Source organism: Solea senegalensis, linkage group LG1 (genome assembly GCF_019176455.1).
Source record: "Solea senegalensis isolate Sse05_10M linkage group LG1, IFAPA_SoseM_1, whole genome shotgun sequence".
Classification (NCBI taxonomy): Eukaryota; Metazoa; Chordata; class Actinopteri; order Pleuronectiformes; family Soleidae; genus Solea; species Solea senegalensis.
The window spans coordinates 12,363,740-12,387,971 of NC_058021.1; the positions used below are offsets into that span (position 1 = coordinate 12,363,740).

Consider the following 24,232-nt stretch of genomic DNA (forward strand, 5'->3'; position numbering starts at 1 on the left):
TGTTTTGCTCTCTCTCTGTCTTTCTGCAGCTCCCTCCATAGTTCCAATCATGCACCAGATCAGCTCCACCATGAGCAGCTTCACTCTGTCATGGCCACAACCAGAACAGCCCAATGGCATCATTCTGGACTATGAACTGCGCTACTATGAGAAGGTAAGCTTAATGTGCAAATGTGTTCTTGTGAGTGAACTAATTATAGATCTACGTTACACTTCAGTCCTGTGGACAGAGTCTCCTGGTCGGATAATATGTTCCTTTACTGTGGTCACTCCTTCTCTCCCACTGTTCTTTGGTATCTGCTGCTGATGAAGTGAATAGGTTGAACTCTGCTCCAGGCCCACTCTGCACAGTGCAGCAACCTGTCCTGCCGTGAAAATGCATTGCATCTGGGGGGAGTCACATCGACCAGTCTGCTTACACACAATACGTCTGCTTTATTAAGTCTCCAGCCCTACCCCACCGCACCTATGCTGGTCTAGTATTGACCTGTAGGCTTTTCCCAAGGCCTTGGACATAATGATACTATGAGATCAGAGCCTCTAGCTTTTTGTTTGGGTGCTTGTTTGTCCTCCTAAAGCTGATCAATAAGTATAAGGTTGGCCGTGCACATTTTTTCCTCCCCAGTCTTTGTCATTTTAGGCCAAGACTGGTGCAAGATTTAAAGCACCTTCACCCATGCTATGCTTTCCGAATAAGCGCTACAAATCAATAGGAGTTTTATAAATGCTATTCTTTTTCTCTTACTCATTTCACACAAACTCACTTTGGCTAAGCTTTTTGGATCAATATTCACAACCCCACCTACAAGTAGCGGTTGTCAGATTTAGCATTTTCTAATAGAGAGGACAACAATTGTGTTTGTGAACGATGTTTGCAGTTGGAACGCTATCCCGTCATGGCTGCATCGCTCGCTGTTTCCCCTCAGGCACCGGACAGGTCACGAAATTGAATCTGATTGCCATGGCCCCAAGAAACCTTATCTGCCAGACGGCTTAGTATCGTGTAAATAACACTTACAGCCTCCCATTAGCTCATGAATATCAATGAAACTTAATCCTATTGATGTTATTGTAGCGTGTCCTTACACAAATAGATGAGCACGGCGTAATCGCAAATTAGTGAATTAACAAGGACAAGGTTGCTAATTGCACTATGGATAATTCAGGTGATAGAGAGGTTGTTCTCTGCTCTTTCTACCTCTGTTGTATTTCCTGAATATCCCCCTGTATGTGCTTCTGTCTACTTAGAAACGGTATCACCCTGTGAGAATGAGTAAGACACAGAAAGTGAGTGAGGCTGATTGCTTTGTGACACACTGGGCCGTGGAGATGAGATTTCCACATTGATGGTCTTTTTTTCCACACTCTATGTTGGATCTGACAAGGCTTTTTATAGCCTCTAAACAGACTTTTCTTCAGCTCGCTGCTGATGCCAAAAGTGTCACTGTACAGGTGACATTTGTGCCTGATAAAGCATGAAGAAATCTGGTGCAATGGTTTGGCCAAAACGAAGAAAAAGAATGAGGACAGTGAAGTCTAAAGAAGTTTTCAGGTGTACACTTTGGTTATTTGCATGCATATTAGCTTTTGTTGTTGCATATGCAGTAGTGGCAGGGAATTATACTGCATACCAATTAATTCAGTCACGTAAGCTTTCCGTAAGCCTCGTTTCCCACCAAGTGGTACAGTCCAGTGCAGTTCACCTTGCCACAGTACAGTCTGGAATAGTATGCCCTGATGTGGCTTATATAGTTAAATTACCCAGCTATTTACACAGTGTATCAGCTACATAAAGAGTGTGACAACAGAATTATGTGTTGTTTCATCTTGGCATATGTGGCTGTTTATCAAGCTGTGCTTGTGAGGGTTGCAGGCTGCACAGAAAAGCACTGCGTTTGCTCCTTCCATTGCACATCACTGGACTGCATTGTGTCCAGCTCCACCCTGTGTAGGGTGGTACCCCAGTGAAAGGGTACCAAGAACTGGGATGGCACAGTTCGGTTCATTTGATACCTTTCTCTTTATTTCAATGGAAACACAAAAGCCTGTGTGATTCACCAAACTGTACCATGTGGTGTTATTGGGGCTATGGATTCCCTGATACACCATAAAGTCCCAATGTGGCTTTTTCCATCATAAAAAGCAAATATAGAGGGATGGCTATGACTATGCCGATCACGCACACACGGCTTTACTCAGTTTCATGGATAACATAGGCTCCGTAATGCATCATCATCACAAAAAAACTGCCATTTTTTATTATTTAATGAAAATGGCTCAGCTATATACTCGCTATAGACCAGCTATATACTTTTTTATGCATCTCACGATGTATTCATCTGAGAGTAGTCACACTGTTACGGTTATGGAGTTGATTGTCTCAGCATTCCTGGCACAGTCAGCTAGTCCTTAGCACGGCAGAGAGCTGTCTTTCTCCACACTGCATCACACACAGGAAGCCTCCTATACCTATTTACAATGGAGGCTTCTCCAGCAGTGTTTGAGTGAAGTAATACCTCAGGGTAATCAAACAAAGACAAAAATGGAAGCTTTTTTTTTTACAGTCTTATCGTCACACCATATCTTTGCCACAACTTTATTTCCTTGACACAACAAAAACCCTTTTAACTAAAGTCACTTTAAACTGTTTTCTTTTGAATTACACTTTTTCTTGTCTATTCATGGCCAACTTTTATTTGAGAGTTCACATTGTGAAACGAGGAGGTTGCAGGATGACATTGGACAAAGGTCTCCAGATGGTTTTAAACAGGGGATACTGTGCCGGTATGACCTTGACTGTGAGCTACCAGAATGCCCTACGGAATCAGAAGCAGACATTGCATCATTATACAGTCTTCTGATTTGCAGTTAAAGTTAAAGATGTCTAACCTCTCACCCAAGAGGCTTCTTCAGGTCTAAACTGAACAGAACTGAAGATGCATCTTGGATGAGAGGTGAAAAGTCTCACCAGTTGCTTAAAATTAAATCCTGGATGACTGGGGACCTTCACAGATGTCATGCAGTATCACACAGTTTCAAACAAACAATTTATTAAAAACACCAGTTATATACATGCTTATTGCAGCAGGTTTTCATTTAATATAATAATTCATGTTAAAGTCAGCCTCCATGAAACAAACCTGTGACCTAACCATGGTGGAAACAAAAGGTTAGTTACCAAACTTTCCTACTACTTTCCCTAAAAAAGGCTGCAGTGAGTGCTGACGGGTGTTCTGTCCGCAAGCTTCTCTCCCTTCTGCAAGCCACCTTCTCATTATAGTTTAAGCAGTCTCAGGAACCTGTAAATTAGGAAGCAAGATGAAGTTACCTTCAGGTTTGAAGAGAGAAAATTAGGAAACCATGCTCTGTTTTTTTTTTTTTCTTTCCATTTTTCACACAGCCTTTTCCTCACATTTCCTGAAGATTTAGGGAGGGTGGAAATAACTTGGCGTAGCAGAGGTCAGGCCCTCCATTAAGGCTGGATCGGAGCAGCTAGTGGCTCTGGTTACTGATGGCTCTCTGGGTGTTGGTGTCAGAGGGAACATGTGTATGTGTGAGCTTGTCAGTGTTTGTGGGGAAGTGTCAGCAGCAGTTCAGGTGTATCCACTCTGGATGACAGGGGCACTGTTACGCTGCAATGTGAGACATTTAAGAGCAACTACAAGTTTTTTTTCAGAATCTCTAGGACGGCACCATCTGCATTTTTGGCTCTCTGAAGTCTCCCTTGTACTTTACATAAAATTAGCAATTCCTCAGAAGAGAAGCCAAGAGAAAGACTGTATTATTCTTTTCTTTTCTCCCCTGCCACCTTTCAGAGCCAAGAGCAACACTTTTGTAGACGCACATGAATGTTGTACAGACTTATGATAGTTTTTAATGAAACCTGTGAAAATCAGGACTTGTGTGGCGCTCTCTCCAAGGGCATTCACACTTCCTCCTTCATACTCTTTTCTGGCTCTCCCTTTTTATTTGTCTCCTACCCTACTTACTCAGGCCCATAGACTGTATATAGAAAATGGACCTGGGCTTCCACTGTCACTTCCACTATTTGCGACTTGATGCCAGTTTTTGCAACTGGAAACGCACAGGCATCACGTATTGGATGGTACCCGCTGTCAATCACATTATCACATTACGTCACATGTCACTAAGTGGTGTGCTGACAATTTTTGCTGTTTATAGTGTTGTCAATCTTGCCATGTGCCTATTTAATTTGGATGTACGTGCCTTTGTAATTGATTTGCCTCTAGACCTATACCATTGAAATGTATGATATATCCATCGACTATGTCCGTGTGTGTCAGTATTGTTGTCTATGTGTGTGTGTGTGTGTGAGAGAGAGAGAGCGAGAAAGCAAGAGAAAGACAGATGGAGAGAGAGATGAGGGGAGCAAATCAATACACTGTGCAGCTCTGCGACGAAATTAAAAGATTTGACTAATTTGATACATTGTGCAAAAAAGGAAATCAATATTTGTTTCATAATTTTAATATTGTGAGGGTGGCCAGTAATAAATCTTTGTATGTGAAACACTTGTAAGTTACTTCATTGTATAACCAGCAGGTCGGAGGTCCAAATGCGTTATGGTCAGTGTGGTCGGAGTGATCCAAACTTAAACCGTGTTGTCGGAGCAGCTTCGCACATTTTGCTTAGAGTTGTCTACTTGGGACTGGACCGCTCATGATGGATGACATCAGTTTCTGTACAGCAACAAAGAGTCATCTCAAAAGATGTGTAGTTCATCAGAATCTCTGCGAGATCAAGGCTATTGGTTTTCTGTCACCATGCAGTGCTTAAAATGGTGTTTAAATAGGAAAACAAGTGAGAGAATAACAACTGTTTTCTGTATTGTTGGATTAGAACACATGGGTTATGGTAATTATTTGCGTTTAGTAATAAACCCCATCTAGGGTGTGAGATTCAAATTGTTACTCCCCCTGTCTTATGTTTGACCTTAGGCAGTACATTTCACATGGATTATTAATACGCAAGCTTTATTTCTTTCATTTCCACTCTACAAACATAATATTAGAGTGTTCGCCCTCATACACTCCCCCACTCATACATTTTGTGTGTGAGTCTGTTATTTGCATGCTTGCCTGTGAGCCTGTGAAGAGGACACATGGTATCCCACCATGTTTGCCTGCCTTTGTGCCAGGTGGCCATGCTGTCCATTTTGGGTGCTTGGCTTAAACAGAGAGAGAGGGAGGGAGGGAGAGAGAGCGAGAGAGAGATTTAAAATGATTTTTCTAGTGCTATCATTGGCCTTTACAACAGCAGTAATGGCTTTGACTGAAAAGCTAACCTCAAAAACCTCAGGAAATAGTGGCAGAAATAGGCAGAGATGAAATTAAAAGAGAATTTTGCAGTAGTGCAATGGCTACTGGTATGAAATTGGCAATTCCAAAAAATAAATTGAGAGTTTTAAGAGGTACTGGACATCAGGCAGTCCAATAATAAGATTATAGTAGATCCTGTTCTAATTTAGATATTCTTTTAAATGTAGTCAATTCAGTAAAATGTGGTACAATTAAATTGTAAGTGATCGAATAACCAAAAAAAAAAGTCTACAGTTAGGTGGTTTTACAGTAGGTTACTGCTTTTATTAATATTTCTTAATAATAAGATAATTCATATGTATATAGCCTCAGGAGAAAGGAAATATTAAGTAGTATGGCATTAATCACTTGAATATTAGGTTGACCATTCATGCCACGTTTGTTCCAGTGACTTTAGTGAACTCGGCAGAAACTGAACTCCCCACAGCTCTTCCTGTCTGTCACCTCTGGCAACGCTTTTGATTGGCTGCTTTACCATCTGCCTTCCCACCTGCAATTCTGTCCTTATTTAGCAAGTTAGGGTGTGGTCCTCCTAATCCCCATTTGACTGGCAGCAGGCGAAGACCTCTCATGGCTGGAAGTCTCTCCTGGCATGGCTCTTTTTTGGCTATCCCCTAACCTGCTTGGATGCCAAATGCCAGCTCGCAAGTGTTTTAAGTGGCAGATGTGTGTGTGAGTGTGTGTGTGTGTGTGTCACACAATTCCCATTTGACTGGCAGCATGAAAGGTCCATTCCTGGCTAATGCTCCCTCTAGGGATGCTCCCCCATTGGCTGTTTGCCATCTGTCTGCTCTCCTCCATTCAGACTCAACATATGGGGGTGTGGTCCCGAAAAATGTGACTGATAGCTGTAACAGGTAAATCGGAACCCCCCAGTGGTTCAAGTGCACTCAGCCATGTCTTATACTAGATTAATAGGTGACTATTTTGTCTTTTGGATCTGTTTCGAATTCACAAGACTCTTGGAATACTGACTTTCTGAACGTATTTGTATGTCAGTGTGTCTGCACGATTGTGTTATCCAAAGGACAAAATGTCTGTGAAATGATTGAACTCTCTAAACCAATTACATTCAGCGTTCCATTTATAAACATCTCTTTCCTCTCAGAGATAGAATGAAACCGTGTTGGTGCGATGCTCTCCCATCCCAAGCCCAAACATTTGTCTTCATCAAGCCTAGAGTGTCCAATAAGAGCTAATGTGATTGCACACATCATTATGTGGGGGGCAGATTTCATAACTGTGTTTACCTCGTATGCTCAATGATGGAGCAACCGGAATGATTCAATTACACCAATCAGATTGGATAATGATTTCAATGTGGGTTGCTTCTGCCTCGAGTTTCTTATCACTTCTTGACATCATTCTCCATCCTCCCTCCTTCCCACCCTTGCTTCTTCCTTGACGATCTGCGTTTTCCACTCCCCACTTTTTTTTTTTTATTCACATTTGTTTTATAAGATATAGTTCAGCATTAAACAATCGTATGTTTACCAAGCTTGAAAAAATATTCTGCCTCTATTTACACATTTTTACCGTCAGGGAATTTTGCCCCTTCTCTTTGAAGTGCCCCCTCCTTCTCTACAGCTATCAGCAGCCTGCAGCAGTGGGTATAGTGTAGGTGCAGTCTTATTTTCTGGCTGTCATATTCAGTCTGGGTTATGGAAAGGTGACAGGCCTAAGTAATTACTGATCCCCCGTAGCAGATACCTCCAACAAGCCCCGAACTACACTGCAGCAGGCTAAATCTCTTGAGCATGAAGATTGAGGAGCTGAATCTGTAGTGTAGGGGCCACGGACCAAACCAAACCTTTACATAATGGACGGCTCCATGCATGCATGCATTCATTCATTCATACAATAAATGCAGCTATGCATCATGAATGACCTAAAATACAACATACAAGGAACAGTTTTTCATTTTCATGTCCATATCATAGTTTGTAATAACCAGCCTACTTCAGATAACAAATCCGCATGTGTAATAGATAAATGTCTTAAAGTAATTAAACTGCCTCATAAGCTTCATATGAGGAGACCAATATGCAATGGTATTAGTATTCACAAGTACCTACTGGTCTTTGTGATATGCTAGAAATAATTGCCTTTAATTTCCAAAGTGAGGAGATCGCATCAGTTTATGCGATCCTTGGGCTTTGGTGTACATTTTAATGCATGTACGCTTGATGTAATGTTTTTATATTTGGTGTTAAAATGTACTATCTCTTTAATATCACCTTCATTTAAAAGAAAGTTACCATAACATATATCTGTTTAATGGGTTTGGGGACTTTAAATGCATTTCACTAATGTCTGCTCTGTATCTACTCTACTGTTATCTAATGTTCCCTTCTGCCTAGGGTTATTTATCAGAAACTTAATGTCATCGAAGTCTGCTTCACAACAACTTGGGTGCACATCCTAAACCTGATTCTGCCCACCTTACCCATACTATTGCCTTTATGTACACTTTCATAAGCTTTTGTTGTTTTCCAGGATTCTTTTTCAAGGTTGTGTGTGTGTGTGTGTGTGTGTGTTGGTGCCATTTGTCTGCCTGTCTGTTTGTCTGACTGTTAGCAGGATTGAACAACAACAACAACTCAGTTGATTTCCATGAAATGCTGTGGAAGGGTGACTGATTAAGGGGTTGGATTTTTTTATTTTCCTCTTTTTTTCCAACATTGCCAGATAGGGTGTTTCAAGTGTCGGTGGCAATATTTGCTCTTCAGGGCACTTTCTGGTTTAACTGTGTGAAATAAGACTTCCCTGCTGGCACTTTCTCAGTAAATCAAGTCTAACCTGCATCCTGTTTTCATTGCTCTTTCCAGGACCATGCAGAGATTAACTCCACCATCCTGCGGAGCCAAACTAACACCGCTCGCGTGGAGGGCCTTAGGCCGGGTACAGTCTATGTTGTACAGGTGCGGGCACGGACTGTAGCTGGCTTTGGCAAATATAGCAGCAAGATGTGCTTCCAAACCCTCACAGATGGTAAGGATCACCGAGCCAGGAGATGCAGCTCTCACAGTCTCTCTCTTTTACACACACACACACAAACAGATCCATGCAATTTCACTCCCTCTAACTCACACTCTGTCTGCATTTGTTGTTTCATTAGTATTAGTAGGGAAGACAGAAGGGAAGTGTAATGTTTGATTGCACTTCTATTTCTACAGCTAAATTCATTTCCTTCGCAGCCAGGTTCAGGCGTGTGTGTGGGTGCTTTGAATTTTGTCAAACGCCGAGTGTCTTTTGTTTGTGCAACTAACTGTGCTTGATCCAAAATGCTTAGCTAATTGGTTTTTCACCCGGTCCTTCTGTTGCTGGAGTGCCATCCCAGAATTCATAGCTGTGATTAGTAGTTGATGAGCAAAGAATTTTTGCCATGGGGTGTGGCTTGGACTGTTGGATAAGGAAGAGGCTGAAGAGGGACTCCAACACCTGCTATCCTGGCAAGGTTATGGAACCGTGTTTATTAGTGCAAGAGCAAGGAGCTGTGTGTGCAGCAGAGAGTTTGTGGCGGTGGCTTTAATTATGTCGACATCAAGTCTTCACAGCCTTGCCAAGAAGTGAAGACTGTTAACATGATTCAGTCTGGATAGACGATTCACAGCGTGGTGCGTCTGGATGGATTAATGATTTGATTGAATGTGTGTAGCATTCATAAAATCTGCTAGAGTGCCGCCTTAGTGTGACTCGTTGGCACGACGAACCTGCGGTGAGGCCACATCGATGACATTTGCAACGCCGTAATATGATAATGAACATAACAATTAACGGGGGATGGTGTTGATCTTGAAGGAGGGAAAGATGGGAGGGACAATAATAATGATGACGATGATGATGAAGATGAAGGTGATTGTTGTGGCTATTTACCTGTGCAGAGCAGTTGCAGTCATGCCCCCCCCCCACACACACACACTTTGGTTTGCAAATGATTGTTCCCTCAAACACATGCCAGTTTGAGCGTGCACATCACTCTCGCTCACACAAACCCTGTTTATATTTTATCCGTTGGCATGCTGCCACAGCACAACATTCGTCGTGGCAATTAGCACCAGACACGAAAGAACAGCTGAAAATCACACACACGGCCCCACCTCCTGTCACTCTTCCAATCATCGTCTTTCACCCTCACACTGCCTCACAACCCAGCCTCTGCACGCCGCACAAGTCCTTTTTAGAAGCACATCGCTTTTGTCCTCCTGTCAGCACGTCATCATACACCTACACGAGGTGTTCTTCTGCACACAGAAACACGCATAGACATGAATGACAGGTGTGATGGAAAGAGGTGCCTCGTCCATTGGTACAATTACTGTTGTTGCAGTTCTTAAGTCTTGTTATTGGCTGAGGCTTTAGGAACTAACAGATTGTAATTGGAGCTTATTCTCCATTGGACTGGTCGGTTGTGGGATTTGTAGCTGTCATCATGTGAGTGAAGGGGAGATGACCCCTTCCACCCAATATGCATCAAAGAGAAGGATTGCCTGGAAAACCTGCCTGGAGTGGCTGGAACATCAGAAACATGCCTGATTAAAATAACGAAAAAACCTTAAGAGTGAGCAATTTCTGACGCACTGTGTTTCCTACTATATTTCAGCTCTAACTCAGCTCTCGAGATAAAGTCAGAATGTGTGTCAAAATATCTATTTAGATGAATTGTCTTGAAGAGAACACCTTTGTCTCTCACAGATCTGCACAAATATCACACAGTAATCATGTTTTTTTGAATAAAAATGAGAACAATGACCGTTCCCGCTGATATCGCGAATCATATTGCAATTGCAATTCCTGACGAAATGATAAGAATTAAATATTTATTCAGAATTGTTTAGCCCTAACACGGAGCCATGTAGCAATTTTAGTCCGTCTGTGGTGGCCTGATCGGTCTCTGTACATAAAACACGTTTAGGCAGTGTGTCTGATTGACAGTGACTTATCGACACCTGGAAAACAACACACCAAGGTGCATTTTCTTGTCTGTCCATTTCTGACTGATACATCAGGCAAGATTGGGGCCCTGCCCTCACTCCCCCCTCGGTCTTTCTAACCATCAGCTCTCTCCCCCTCTCTCTCTCTCTCTCTCTCTCTCTCTCTCTCTCTCTCTCTCTCTGCCGCTCGCCTGGTTTATCAAACACGACCTGTCAGGGAAGTCTTGCTAAAGCTCAACGGATTTCAGTCACCACTTTTCAACAAAGAGATCTATATGTCTGCTACATTCTGCTTCTATCACCTCCTATGTCCCACTTCATCTCCCAAACACACACATGTTCAAATAAGACACAGCCATGGTCCTGCAGCCTTACCTAAGCCATTATTGATGTCTGTCTGTCTCTCTTTCCTTCTTTGTGTAACACAGATGACTTCAAGTCAGAGCTGAGGGAGCAGCTTCCTCTGATTGCAGGGTCAGCTGCAGCAGGAGTGGTCTTCATTGTTTCCCTTGTTGCCATCTCCATCGTGTGCAGCAGGTAACCACATTTTCCTTTCTATATTGACTTATTTAATAGCATTAAACAATTGTAGGGCATGAGGAAACATTTTTTTTTTAAATTCCCTGCTCTCTATTTGCTGATAAAGTTTTTTAATTAGAATCTGACCATATACGGTCACCACATAATGTATTACGTTATGATGTCTGCGCAGATATATCTTGGAAATGCATCTGTTTCATATTTGAGCGTTTGTATCCTCTGGTTATACTTTGGAACATGTGTCCTTGCTCATCTTCTTGTTGAGCTTTTTTTATTAATAGAAAACAAAGCAAATCCATGTTTCAAATGGAATATCACCTCAAAATGTTCTACTTCTCCCTGTTAATTTACCCAAGGCAATATAATGTTGCAGCAGTTTATCACATTGTCATAATCACATCTTCACCGCGCTTTAGATGTATGAAAGTCAATTTTCAGCAGTGTTGTGTGCACATTTGAACACATTTAAAGTGTTCATCAAACGGCTCTGGTTCTTTTGATGCTGAGGCAGAGGAAATGGATGAAAAGCGGAGAGATCATATCAAGATCTAATTAAAAATCAGCTCATTTTCATAAACTTAATTTACCATTGCTAACCTCTGCAACTGATTCAGTTTCAGCCTCATCATTTCCAGGCAAAACAGAGAATGAGCAGTAATAAGACCTAGTTTATCCTGTCTCATTCCTCTCTCTTTCTCTCTCTCGCTCGCTCCCTCAGGAAAAGGGCATACACCAAGGAGGCCGTGTACTCTGACAAGTTGCAGCATTACAGCACAGGAAGAGGTGAGTCTGCCATGATATTTAGAGTTCATATTAGCAAGTACCTAGTTTCCTGTCCCACATTTCCATATCTCTCTCCATATATTCATCCTGATTTGAACTCTTGTCCCTGATTATGTATTTCAGGATAAATATGTCATTATATTATGGGGCGATGGTCCATTTAACATAATCTATAATCTATACCTCATTTAAATGAGGGGGGGGGTTGTAATAAAATTAAAGAGTTGAACTGCCCTTTGAAAGACAAAGATGTAAAACATGAGCCAGGCACTTTTTTTTGGCAGTGTGCAAGGTACAGAGTGTACAAAATGTAATACTGCTGCTGTTTTAATCCAGTTGCAGTTGAACAACTGATAAGCTGCTAATTGTTACAATGAGAAATTCAGAGCACTGTACCACCTGAGTGCTCTCATGTATTATTATATTACCAAATGTTCCAAATTTTGTCCAATGCTTTGCAGCTCTCATATTATATACAACATGTTGTGAAACGTACAAAAAGCATGAAAAGCGGGGCTGAGGTACAAGAGAAATGACTGCAGGTAGCAGTCGTCAATTGACGGAAGTGACATTTCGCTCTCTCTCCACAATGGCACTGAGAGACAGTCATCTCTCAGGAATTTTATGATAGCCATGATTGAGTTATGTTTTAAGCACTCCCCCGCTGCCAAATGATGAGAAAGGGAAAGAGCCTGGTGGGATACACACATAATGTCAACACACACAAAATCATGTGTCTAATTTTTATACCTCAGAAGAAAGTAGTCTGAAAAGGGGGCTCACTCGAGGGGATTGAGTTTTGTTGAGCCTAACACAGCAAAGCGTTTCGACGCGGTTACTTCGTGCCACAGCTTCAGCAGTGGCAGCAGGGGGCTCATTAAAACTGCTGTTGACAGAAGAGTCGGTTTTGTCACTAGCTATCGTTGAGAGAGTGAAATGCAATTAACAGGAGTTGTGGAAATAAACAAAAGATCAGAGCTATTTGCCGCTCTAATCATTAAATATGGCATTTAACGGGAAGAGGAAATACAACTCTGATAAGGAGCCCACTCTCAGGTTTATTACTTCAACTTTCCCACTGCAAACACATGAAGTAATCCCCTACCCAATGATGCATTGTGTTCCTTTATTCTATCAAGATTTGACTGACAGTAGGGTAATTACAGTATTCAATGCAACAATAAAACAGCACTGCTCAGCCAATTGTTTTGGACGATTCTCCAAAAATGTGCTGCCGGCTTTCACCCAGCTACTTATTGTTCCAGCTGTTGCCACACACACACACACATCAGGTGATGTCTCCTCGTTTCCAACCCACCGAATGTGACAGCCGTCAATGTCACTGTAAATTTAGCCATGAAATTTCCCATGAAAGTCTGACTGAACATTTAACATTAAGCCAATACATGACCGTTAGATCAGAGCAGACACTGTCATAAATATGCATGCCATTGCCACAAAGGAAAAGCTAGGCTTTTTTTGTTTTTAATTGCTAGTATTTCCAGTGTTCATTCCCTCATCATATTACTCACACCTCACTGCATCAGAGAATTTAGATTTCTTCTCCCTGCACATCTACTCCCTATTCCACTTTTCCACACATCAGCAGTCTGTCAACTTCGCCTAATTAACAGAGTAACATTTCTAAGCGACGCATGCATAGTATTTGCCCCAGTGCGTCTTTGCATAAAACTACTAGCACATCTTAAATCATTATAGTTTGGACCCCGTTTGTCACTTTGTTGCTTCAGCTGTTGTTTGTGCTTCGGCATCTGTTCACTTACAATAAATTGGAAAGGGATTCAAAGGACCATTAAACAATTATGGTTAGATGCCAAATATGTTTACAGTAAGTTTTTTTTACTGTAAGTTTGTTTCCCTTTTCCAGTGCATAAACTAGGGATGGCACAATACCACTTTTTTGTGTCCTACACGATACCGATTTCACTAACTCGATTGCGATGTTAGTCCGATACAGTCTTTTTATGAACTATGAAGCTGTCATTTCAAAGACATAATTCTCCAACTGTGTAACAAATATTGTTCTCCCCAAAAAGAAGAAATAACTCATATAATAACTCATGCTCAGCTAAAATGCTAATAGTGAAGCATGTGATATATAGGTTTTTTGACTGCCGATACAGATTCCCATCTCTAGCATAAACCATTCACACATTTGTAGTAAGTTAAGTTCAGTAAGACATAAGAAGAAATACTGTTTTCGCCCTATTTTCGATTTCATCGGGTATTATAGATCATCCCCCTTTTGCTGAAGAAAACTATCTTTCCGTCACAAGATGAAAACGATCCACAGGTCTGAACCAATGAGACTGTTAATCCCATACTTTTGTATGTTGTATGATTTCCATACTAAAGCTTTTGTGGCATCAAACGATGGATAATTATTTGTGTTCACAGAGCCAGTATTAGTCGTACATCTTGGACTGGCATGAAATGGAAATGTAGTAGATAATCATTTAAAACATGTAATTGCTCTTCACTGAAATTGCTGAATTTAAAAGTAAGGATTTAGAAGAAATAATGCTGCCTTTGTGAAAAGCTAACACATGAAAGACTTCCCTTAATTGGAAAATGTGTGCATTTATGAGGTTATAGTTGACACTGCTGTATGTAATTAGGACCAGTAATTTGATTGCACCATATCCTGTAATAGATTAATATAAGCATCACTACAATACTGTTGATTTGTGGATGCATGGGCAGGGCAACTTACAGCAGGCTAAATGTTGGACATAACGAAATTATTTATCATTTATATTTTCACTAAACAAATTTATTGTTAACCAGTTGAGGTGTTCTGCCATAGCTTACGGATTTTGTTGACATTTATAAAGCAAATTCCCTGAATTAATCAATTCTTTCATTCCGCCGTCTCATTTAGAAAGGTATGGAATTATAGGATTTGTTGTTTGCCCTTGAGTCTCAGGTAAAAATAGAACAGACGTTTGGACACATCGCACACTTAGATGAAGAACCAATGAAATATTAAGGGAGGAATCTATTTTTCATCTGATGCCCCTAAAAGATGAGTCCAGTTAACCAGGTCTGTACCAGAGGGAGGCTGGGAGATAAACTGTTTGAATTTTAAATTATACATCAAAGTGGACTCTGAATTGTGAATTAGAAAGTAATGGGTTGGTACCAGTGTGTGCATGGACATGTGCATACGTGATTAAGATTTGTGAGTGGCTTTTCATGTGTTTTTCTGTTGTACTGTATGCTCCCTGCTAAGATTCCGAGTCCCAACCCAGTGGTGCTGCTGAGCGAGTGGCTTGGCAACACTTGTCAACAGAAGGATTTTATGGAATGCAAAGCTGGAAAACCTCTGATGGATTAACTTGAATCCAATCTGTTTGGAATCTCTAATGAGCAATTACATTTACACAGACAGGGTTCAAGACAATTAGTGTGATAACTAGAATCAGCTTTTAGTCAAGAGCAAGGTGAGGCACCTTGATCCCTCCAAGACCAGAACGTATCCTCCTTCTGTCTCTTGAGACCCCTCCCTCCCTCCATGTGGCTTATGCAAAGTAGCAGGCACAAATTGACTTGATGGAGATGGTTTTATTCCAATCATGGCTGCCAAGGTTTTGACTAAACAGCTCCGAGAAAAGAGGGCTGCCCTTGGGTGTCAGTGCAGAAATGATGATTTTACGTCTGTTTATTTGCTGTAATGTTTATCTTATGTCAGCGTGTATTGAATTTGTTTACAAGTGTTTTCCCGGCAGTCGGGTGACAAATAAAACGTGTCGCCCGTTCGCAGACATCTCCAGTGTGTGAACTGGGCTCACCTATCGGAGAACAGCATAATAAGCTAGTTGATAGTGCAGTGGTTTTATCTCTTTATGAGCTCTATAGGGAAAGCTGTGGGAAATTGGTTTTACGACTATCAAAGAGAAGAGACTGCTAGCGTAAGGGATAAAAGGGAGAAAAAATCTGTCTACATTTACTCTTTCGACACTCATTTCTTGGTGTACCCCCACCCCGAGTCCCCCCACACACACACACACACAAACAAGTAATGAATCATCAAACCTCCATTTTGTTGTCTGCTTTACTTGTAACTGATGCTGCTCCTATAATCATTCTTCCACACCATTTAAAGCTTGCAATATGTGTTAATATTTACATACAGTATCATAGTGCACCTGCCTGTCCCACCTGCACTATTGACCCCATAGAACATAGAACAACATAATATTAAACTTTTGTGTTCAGTAGCAAAGGGACTAAGACTTTATCAGTTGTGTTCATCAGTCATTACCACAACACATTAGTCATTTAAAAAAAATATAAAAATATATAGTGTCTCTTCTGGAAAGCTCATTGAGCACTTTGGTTGTTCTAGAACTCTCTTTGCGAGCCGACATATCTAACTGCCCCTCCCCACTGGGCTGCCCGACCCACTTCTCAGGCTCCCCGGGGATGAAGATCTACATTGACCCCTTTACCTACGAAGACCCTAATGAAGCTGTGCGGGAATTCGCCAAGGAAATTGACGTCTCCACTGTGAAGATCGAGGAAGTCATTGGTGCAGGTACTGTGAATGGATGGTGATGAACAATCAAGTGTGATTGGGTTTGTATACGCGAGGTGAATGGGAACTGTGATTTCCATATTTTCATGAATTAGTTCAAAGTGCTTGCATACAAGCAGGTTTGGCCTTCATCTGCTAAAGGTCATAAAGTCCTTCTCTTTTGGCAGCCATATGAGATGGTAACGTATGAAGAGCCTATGTCAAGTGCACTAGCAGGATATAGGCCAGCTACCCTGGGACTTAATGGCTTTAGAAAGAACTCAAGCCTTGCAGCCTATTCCCTGTGCTTCTCTGTTTTTGGATCCTATTAGAGTTGCTCTGTAACCTGTTCTACCGTTCTCTCATCCCTTTTCATTTACTCAACGTATAAATTAGATACAATAGTCATTTTGTCCTTAGCCTAAAACAGCGGTGTATTTCAAAAACATTGTCCTTGGGACCAAATATATCCTTTTACAGCACAGAAGGCACAGTGATACCATATTTGTTGGATCACACAGAAGCTAAAATTGTCCTGGTAATGAGACTAGGCCTAGGACAGCTCATGTGAATTGGCCCACTCAGCAAGCTAGGTGCGAGGAAGTGACAGAGACAGGCTAGGGGCAAGGATGCAGGGTGACTAATTGAGAATTTCCACTTTTTGTTGATTTCACTGTGTGGCGTCTCTGCGGGACATCAAAGTGGTGATAATTAATCAAAAATGTTGCAGATAATGTGCAACTGTTATTCTTGTTGTTTCAAAAGTGAATATGAAGACACTCGCCAGACTCAGTGACTACTGTGAGTCAGACGAGCCACACTGTTAAGAAGCGCACACCACGGAAGTATTGAACAACACTTGAGATAGACTAAATCAAGATCTATAATAGCTGTTTGGGTAATATCGCTGTCAGGGGACATACAATGCAAACAGGCTTGATGAATGAATAGAATTAGATGCAATAAACTCCACTAAGCTTTTGTCTGATCACAATTTCATTATGAAAAATTGACCTTTTCTTGTTCTCGACAGAGCAACCACTGTGCAACTCTCTCTGCTTCCCCTCGTAGGTGAGTTCGGGGAGGTGTACAAGGGCCGCCTGAAGCTGCCTGGTAAAAGGGAAATCTATGTAGCGATTAAGACCCTGAAGGCGGGCTACGTGGATAAGCAGCGGCGGGACTTCCTGGCTGAGGCATCAATCATGGGTCAGTTTGACCACCCAAACATTATCCGACTGGAGGGTGTTGTCACGAAGAGCCGCCCTGTCATGATCGTCACGGAGTTCATGGAGAATGGCGCTCTTGACTCTTTCCTCCGGGTGAGTGAAAACATTATATATTCTATAAGAAGTAGTTAACATTCAATACATAATGTTCTGAAGTTGAATAGAAGAATTGCATTATGGGAGCGAGGAGCTAATTGGAAATGAATCACTTATCAGTTTGAAAAAATTGCATTCAAGCGATCCTTTACCAAGTGGAATGAGCCACCGTAATATAGCCAGTGCCTGTGTTTCATGACGATGAACATTGTCTCACTTCTGACCTTCAAGTTCCCTGTGAATGCCTGCAACTATTCATGGACTCTTCACCCTTTCTTTTATAGTCAGGATTGAGCAGACACTCAGATTAATCAATATTCAACTTGCTTTTTTTCTCCTCCAATCTCAAGTCCACTTTGATCTAGGGTGGGTTTAAAGGGGCTCTTTGAAGTTGGTTTTGCTAACCGCCACATCCGACTTGTGTTTCCATCGATCTCCCTTTCCCTCTTATTTGTAACTGTGTTTCGGTGGTTCAAAGCTTGCTCTTTAGAGCGTTCACGCTGGAGGAGGGGCACATACATGCATGTTAGAGGCACGAATGCCTGTGAGCCTGCATGGAACAATGCTGTAACACCTACAGTGCAATGAGCAATAATGGGTTTAGGAAACTCATTTGTTTAGTTTTTTAGTACAAGTCGCCTATACTCTCCCTCTGGACATTATTAATCTTGTCAAGCCCAAGATTGCATTTTGGTCAAGTGTGAAATTCTAACAATTTGAACAGGGTAAGGTAGGGATAAAAACTATGGCCGATAAAAATTGAACAATTCATCCCAGTTTGGACTACAAACGGATTTTTAGAAATTAAATTTACCTTTAACTAAAACTCCTGAAATGTATTTTATGCTGACAACGTTCAAACAGAAGTTAATAAAAAAATATCCCACACATTTAAGTATGGAATGATTACATATTGATTAATGTAATTAGCTGTAGGGCTGCAATGATTTATTAAACAATTATTACATTAATTGTCAACCATTTTGATAATCAATTTGATCCGTTTTGTTTTTTAATATTTAAAACAAGCCCTCTGATGTTTCAGCTAATCCTAAACCCAATATGAATTGAATATTTTCTCGTTTCAACATCATAAAAACAGATTCATTTTTGGTAAAAATAAGATCATTTTCAGGTCTGGACCAAACAGGTGCTTGATTATTCCAGAAAACAATCAGCAGGTTAATTTTAGTTTTACAAATAATCATTGGTTCAATATTGAAATTAGATTTGCAAGCCTTTGATGAAAAATGTAATTCTCATGTTCATATCTTATATCTCATGTTCAAATGTATTTGAAGTGTTAATCATGTGAAAAAACAACTTTTAAATCATCATTTGTATGTGTGTCTCTTTATGTCCTCCAGCAAAATGATGGTCAGTTTACAGTGATCCAGTTGGTGGGAATGATGCGCGGGATCTCCGCCGGGATGAAGTACCTCTCAGAAATTAACTATGTCCACCGTGACCTGGCTGCGAGAAACATTTTAGTCAACAGCAACCTGGTGTGTAAAGTCTCTGACTTTGGCCTGTCACGGTACCTTCAGGATGACACTTCTGATCCCAGCTATACCAGCTCTCTGGTGAGTAGAACGTTTACTTGGCTTAAAACGCAACCAAACCCCCCCCTTCTGCAGCTAACTCCACCCAATGTCTGATTTTTGATTTGAATGGAGATCGGGAAGCTGAGCAGGGGGCCTGGTCTGGTTGTGAAATTTGACACTGAGTTGCAACTGGGGAGGAGTCTGGGACAACAAGCCTTGTGCTGAGGAGACAAGGGGGTGAAGAAAGAGTGGACTAGGAAAGCCAGTGGCATCATTTGAATGCAGTAGCTGGTGTTTGAGGGATCGAACAGCTTATTAATCCGTTTTGCTTCTGTCCGACACTGCTTCATTCTTTTTGAAAGTCTCAGAAACCTTTCACCTTTTCTGTGCCTTTCATATTTTATGAGCTGCCTCTATCTTCTCCCTCACTCTCCTTCTCCTTCTTTCCTACACTTTGCAAGTCACGGACCGGAGGTCTGTCACATCTTCATTAGTGTGGAGACAAGTCTCCTCTGGGAAGGCTCCTCTCTCGTTGACATGCCCAGAGTGCAGAGAAACCAAAGGGCATTGCGGCCTCTCAAACTGACAGCTCCCACCCCCCCTCACCCTCTCTCTCTCTCTCTCACTCCTCATTCATTATTACTGGGGCATCATGGGAGGCTTTGGCTCCTCATTAACTCCTCCACTCTACAGATCTGTAATTATTAGCAGCTGTCGTTAGTTCATCTTCTGCTTCTCCTCTCCCTAATTCAAAACACACTCATACACCCTCACAAACACATGACGCAGGTCATTAGGACTCCCAGCACGCTTCACTTTGTTTTTATTTAAGAGTGTGTGTGTGTGAGTGGAGAGAGAGAGAGATGAGAGTCATACACGTGTGTGTGTGTGTGAGTGAGTGTGTGGCATCACCTCACTGACTCCACGCTTTTACTGCTGATGTGTTTTGCTGCCTGCATTATTGTGCTAGTGCTAGTTTTCTGCAGGCAAAACTGGAACATTGCCACTGCACAATAAACGTACACACATTACACACAACAGTCGTACATGAGTGACTTAGTGCAGTTGTGGACTTAAAATCACATTTAGATTATAATGATGGTTTAGAAAAGTTCTAAACAATAGTGCAATTCATTCAGTATATATTATGACTTTAAGACACAAAACTCAAAGTTAAAGGCTTGGTACATGACTCAAGACTTGCCAACTGAGTATTATTATTTAAAACGTGTCTATTTTAGCATTAGCTTCTGATGTATTTCAGTACAGGCAAAGCTTGAAATCAAAAGCCTGCAGTCAAACCATGAGTCAGTGCTACCCAGGTACAAATACCGAGTTCTCACATTATAATTAGTCTTTATTTAAATATAGGTGCAAATGTGCACATCAGTTTTATTCCCAGCTTAATGGCAAGGCTCAGATAGAACCTACTCTCTGCCAGAATGATTACTCTTGGTTACACTGTCAAACCCATACCCACAGCACAGCACTCTAAGCCCAGAGGAGGAAGCCAATTGGCAGGAGATTGCAGCCCAGGTATAAACAGTTAGTGTTATAAGGGCCTGAGAAGATACAATCTCACGTTGGTTTGGCTGAAAGCTAATTGTTCCCTGAGAATACATTTGCTTTGTCTGCTGGATTCCTGTGGCAGAAAAGTTGCTGAATAGGTCGTATGTAGCAACAAAGATGAGCAGTGCCTCTGTTGTTCGTCTCCCCGAGCTTGCTAATAAAACGGGATGTAAAAAGTGCGACTGGATTATAGATATTGACGATGTTGTTTTGTTTTGATGTTGTTTAATGCAAACAAAGTCTGGATTGTCGATAGAGCATGTGAGGTGTGACGGCTGTAACTTAGTTAAGGTAAAACTCTGTTTTGTTTGTTGCATCCAGGTAAAATCTCCAGTTCTTAAATTCAAGTACTATCTTTATTCCACCCAAATCAACAGAGCTCTGACATCTAGTCAAATGCATCATATTTGGATGAGATTCAATCATACCTGAAGCCAAAGCAACCAAAGTTTTTCAAATAATTTAATTTAGTGAAGACCACATTAAACAAACAAGAGAGAGGTTAGTGCATCACTAGGGATGCAATATAGTGTCAGCTAATATCAGGCAGTCACTGCTGAAGGGTTTGCCAATCGTTATTATTATTATTTCTTACGTAATCTGACTTTGCCCATTTACTTTTGAAAATCCAGAGTTGATTAAGAACTTTCGTGTCACCAGTTCTCACGATTCTTTACCCCTTGAGTTTTGAGGACCAAGCAAACACAGGCGTGCATGTGGGTGTTTGGGGTTCACAGGTCCGTGTGTGATGCCCTCGCATGTGGCCTCTTTTGCTGTGACACTAACCATTCAGCAAGCATCGGCAGGCCTGTCATGGCAGACAAGGCCGAGGGAATCAGGGACATTAAGTCGTGATATACATCACCATCGCCCTCCTCCTTAAGCAAATGAATCATCTCTTTCACTCTGCGGCTTTTCTAATTTTTCCCTGGAATTCCAGGCACACCAATTACAGTGCCTCTGGTGTGATGCTGGATGTATGGTTGGGAGGACATGCTGGTAATTGTGTTAACCCTGGATGTGGGTTCATGCTGGTGCAATGTTGTGGTGGTTTCAGACAGAAGGAGGCTGTCCTCCCTCCCTGTTGGCTGCTTACCAAAGTCATGATTAATTAACATCAGAGGACAATGCTTGGACTGCACTAGTCTCATAAGGTGATGTGCAGCAATTCATTCAAAGACTTTAAAGACCGAGTGTCCCGTTGTAGCTGTGGCTTTATTTGGATTTGAATTGCTGCTTCATTACATATACATGTTCTTCTTTTTATTCGCCAAACTCTCTCAGGAGTCATTCATCCATTAGTCCATTAATCTATCATTCCTTTTTATCCAGCTGTCCATTATTTCCATGTCAAAGCTTTTCCTGGAGGAACAGATATATACGTTGAAACTGCATTTTCAATGGAGATGTGACAAATGATGAGGCGGACGTCCAGAGATGGGTCAGATCTTGGAGATGGGACAAAAAAATATGTGGTCAATAGGGAAGGTGTGTATTTTTGTGTGGATAATGTTTGTGAAATGCCTATGATGTGTTCTACCATGCTCACGGGGCCTAGAGTTATGGATAAGCATGGGTCAAGAATTTCCACCTGAGCCACAGTTGACAATGTGGAAAAGGTGTCATTGCCTTGCTCGTCACACAATACGCACTGCATGTTGTGACTGAGTGGGCATGTAGGTATGTGCTTAAATGTATGCGTGTGCTGTGCTTCAAGGTATGCACTCATACTGTATGTCCCCTAGGGGCCTTTACCACTCTATATGTGTGCGTGTGTGTGTACGCGTGCGTGTGTGTTCATTTGTTTGTGTCATTGAGGCTGAGAGGGGTTGAAAGGCGAGGTCACACAGAGCCAGTACCAAAGCTCATCCGTCAAATCCCTGTGACCTAAGTGACATTCTCTCAGCTTCGCTCCAGTGCCTCCACTATGTGGAAGGCACTGTTGTTTCTGTCATTTGTCTGTTTTCCATTTGCATCCTTTTCCCCGCTCTCTGGCTTCAGGCCCGTGCACTTTTTTTGGCTTGTCTTTTCAACTCATAGTAAAATATTTATGCACTGCACTGCAAGTTAAGGGACAAAGTCTCTGAGTAAACAAGGAGTGAAATAGGAACATGTCCATATGGCCACAGGCCAGAAACAAAGAAAATACCTTACTTCCAGACTCGCTTTTTTCTGATTTACAGTGTGACATGCAATCCTTATCTTTAACAAAATATAAGGCGATAAACACTAGGGTTTTGCCATCACTTTCCTTAGGCATTGTGACCCCACCACAACTCATTTCACATTATGAAAGGTAATGTCTTAGAGAGCTTGCGTTCTGTAAATACAGACATCACATTTTGTGTTAACAATACGCCACCACATTTAATATGAAAACATTTTTAAGACCAGGAGGAGCATTGTTTTATAATGTTTTGCATAATTTAAGAGAAGATGCAGTCCTTAGATTTTCTTTGATGCTGCATCAAAGTCTTTCTCCCTCTGTAATCAACTGAAGTTGATAACTGGATGTGGACTGCATCAAATCACACGCAGTGTGCAGAAGAACTACCCTGCTGTGTCTAAGCCCCACTTAAAAGCTGATTTAGTCACAGAAGAGCTTGTAGAGAAGTTCATGGTCTCCCACACAGACAGCCCTTTCACGAGCACACTAGCATCTGTAAGTACTGCAGTGACCAAGCATGGATCCCTGCTGGCTTCCCACCTGAGTTTAGTTTGGGTAGAAAAACAGCAAAAAAAAATGGAGCAGCAGAAATATCCAAAAATGGAAATGTATGTTAAGAAAGAAATACCTACACATCATCGTCCCTGCATCAAAGGGAGAGTAACCACCCAAAGTTACCACCTTGATTTATACCTTCTGTATATTTCCCAGAGTCTGTATACAGTGGCCATTGATTAGTCATCATTTGACTAATCAATTAGTCAAATGTTCACTGTGGTGGTTTGTGAACAATAACGTCAGCAAAAGAGGGGTGCTTCCTCTGCTCATGAGCATGTCGCCATACAAAATAAGTCTGTTACTTTCTTTATAGTGTCCTTCAGCATCGTAAGCAACACAATTAAGGTTTATTTTTCGGACCAAGGTTGATTTTTGCCAAAGTTTTGCCTCCAATGGGTACATACAGTATCATAACTGGTCGGAATGGGTGGGACATTTTACAGACTTATACAGAATTGTAAAAAATGTACAAACAAGACTTTCCTTAGACCTTCAGACTGGCTGACAGACATCCTAAAGTGCTGGCGTGGTAAAGCTTAACCTTAAGCTCCTCAATCGAGTGAGCGCTCCTTTCTTCTTAAGTAATGCGTGTATCAAGGTTTGGGTTTTTTTTGGCTCTTTTTTTCTTTCTATTAATGAAAATGACTTTGCACGATCTTTGCACATCCTCACGAGTTATTTGCTAAATTGGCTCGCGCTTGATTTGAAAAGGTAGTGCACGTCTAATATCACCTCCAAATTATTTGCAAAGGCCTTGACTGGATTGCTCTTGCAGTAGCAGCCTAAGCAACTCTAAAATTGGATCAGACAGATGGTTCATGGCAATGTGAATAATACACATTGTAATCTTGATTATGATTGAATTGTCCCGAAATAGAAGGATTATGAGAGGCTATTGTGGGTGCACGGATTTGTTTTGTTTCTCTCCACTTTCTTCCC

General features: G+C 41.4%; 1 protein-coding gene across 3 annotated transcripts in view; it reads left to right on the forward strand.

Annotated features, from left to right (window-relative positions):
• The window catches only part of LOC122772432 (ephrin type-B receptor 1-B), a 142,019-nt gene that overhangs the window by 104,990 nt on the left and 12,797 nt on the right, over positions 1–24,232 (forward strand). For 2 of the 3 annotated variants that reach the window (XM_044030487.1, XM_044030496.1), the window contains exons 6-12: positions 30–154; positions 8,168–8,330; positions 10,702–10,810; positions 11,532–11,596; positions 15,966–16,154; positions 17,205–17,452; positions 18,823–19,038. In XM_044030487.1, the coding sequence (XP_043886422.1) occupies positions 30–154; positions 8,168–8,330; positions 10,702–10,810; positions 11,532–11,596; positions 15,966–16,154; positions 17,205–17,452; positions 18,823–19,038 (1,115 nt within the window). The remainder of the gene's footprint in view (positions 1–29; positions 155–8,167; positions 8,331–10,701; positions 10,811–11,531; positions 11,597–15,965; positions 16,155–17,204; positions 17,453–18,822; positions 19,039–24,232) is intronic. The other variant, XM_044030504.1, reaches the window with a different exon arrangement.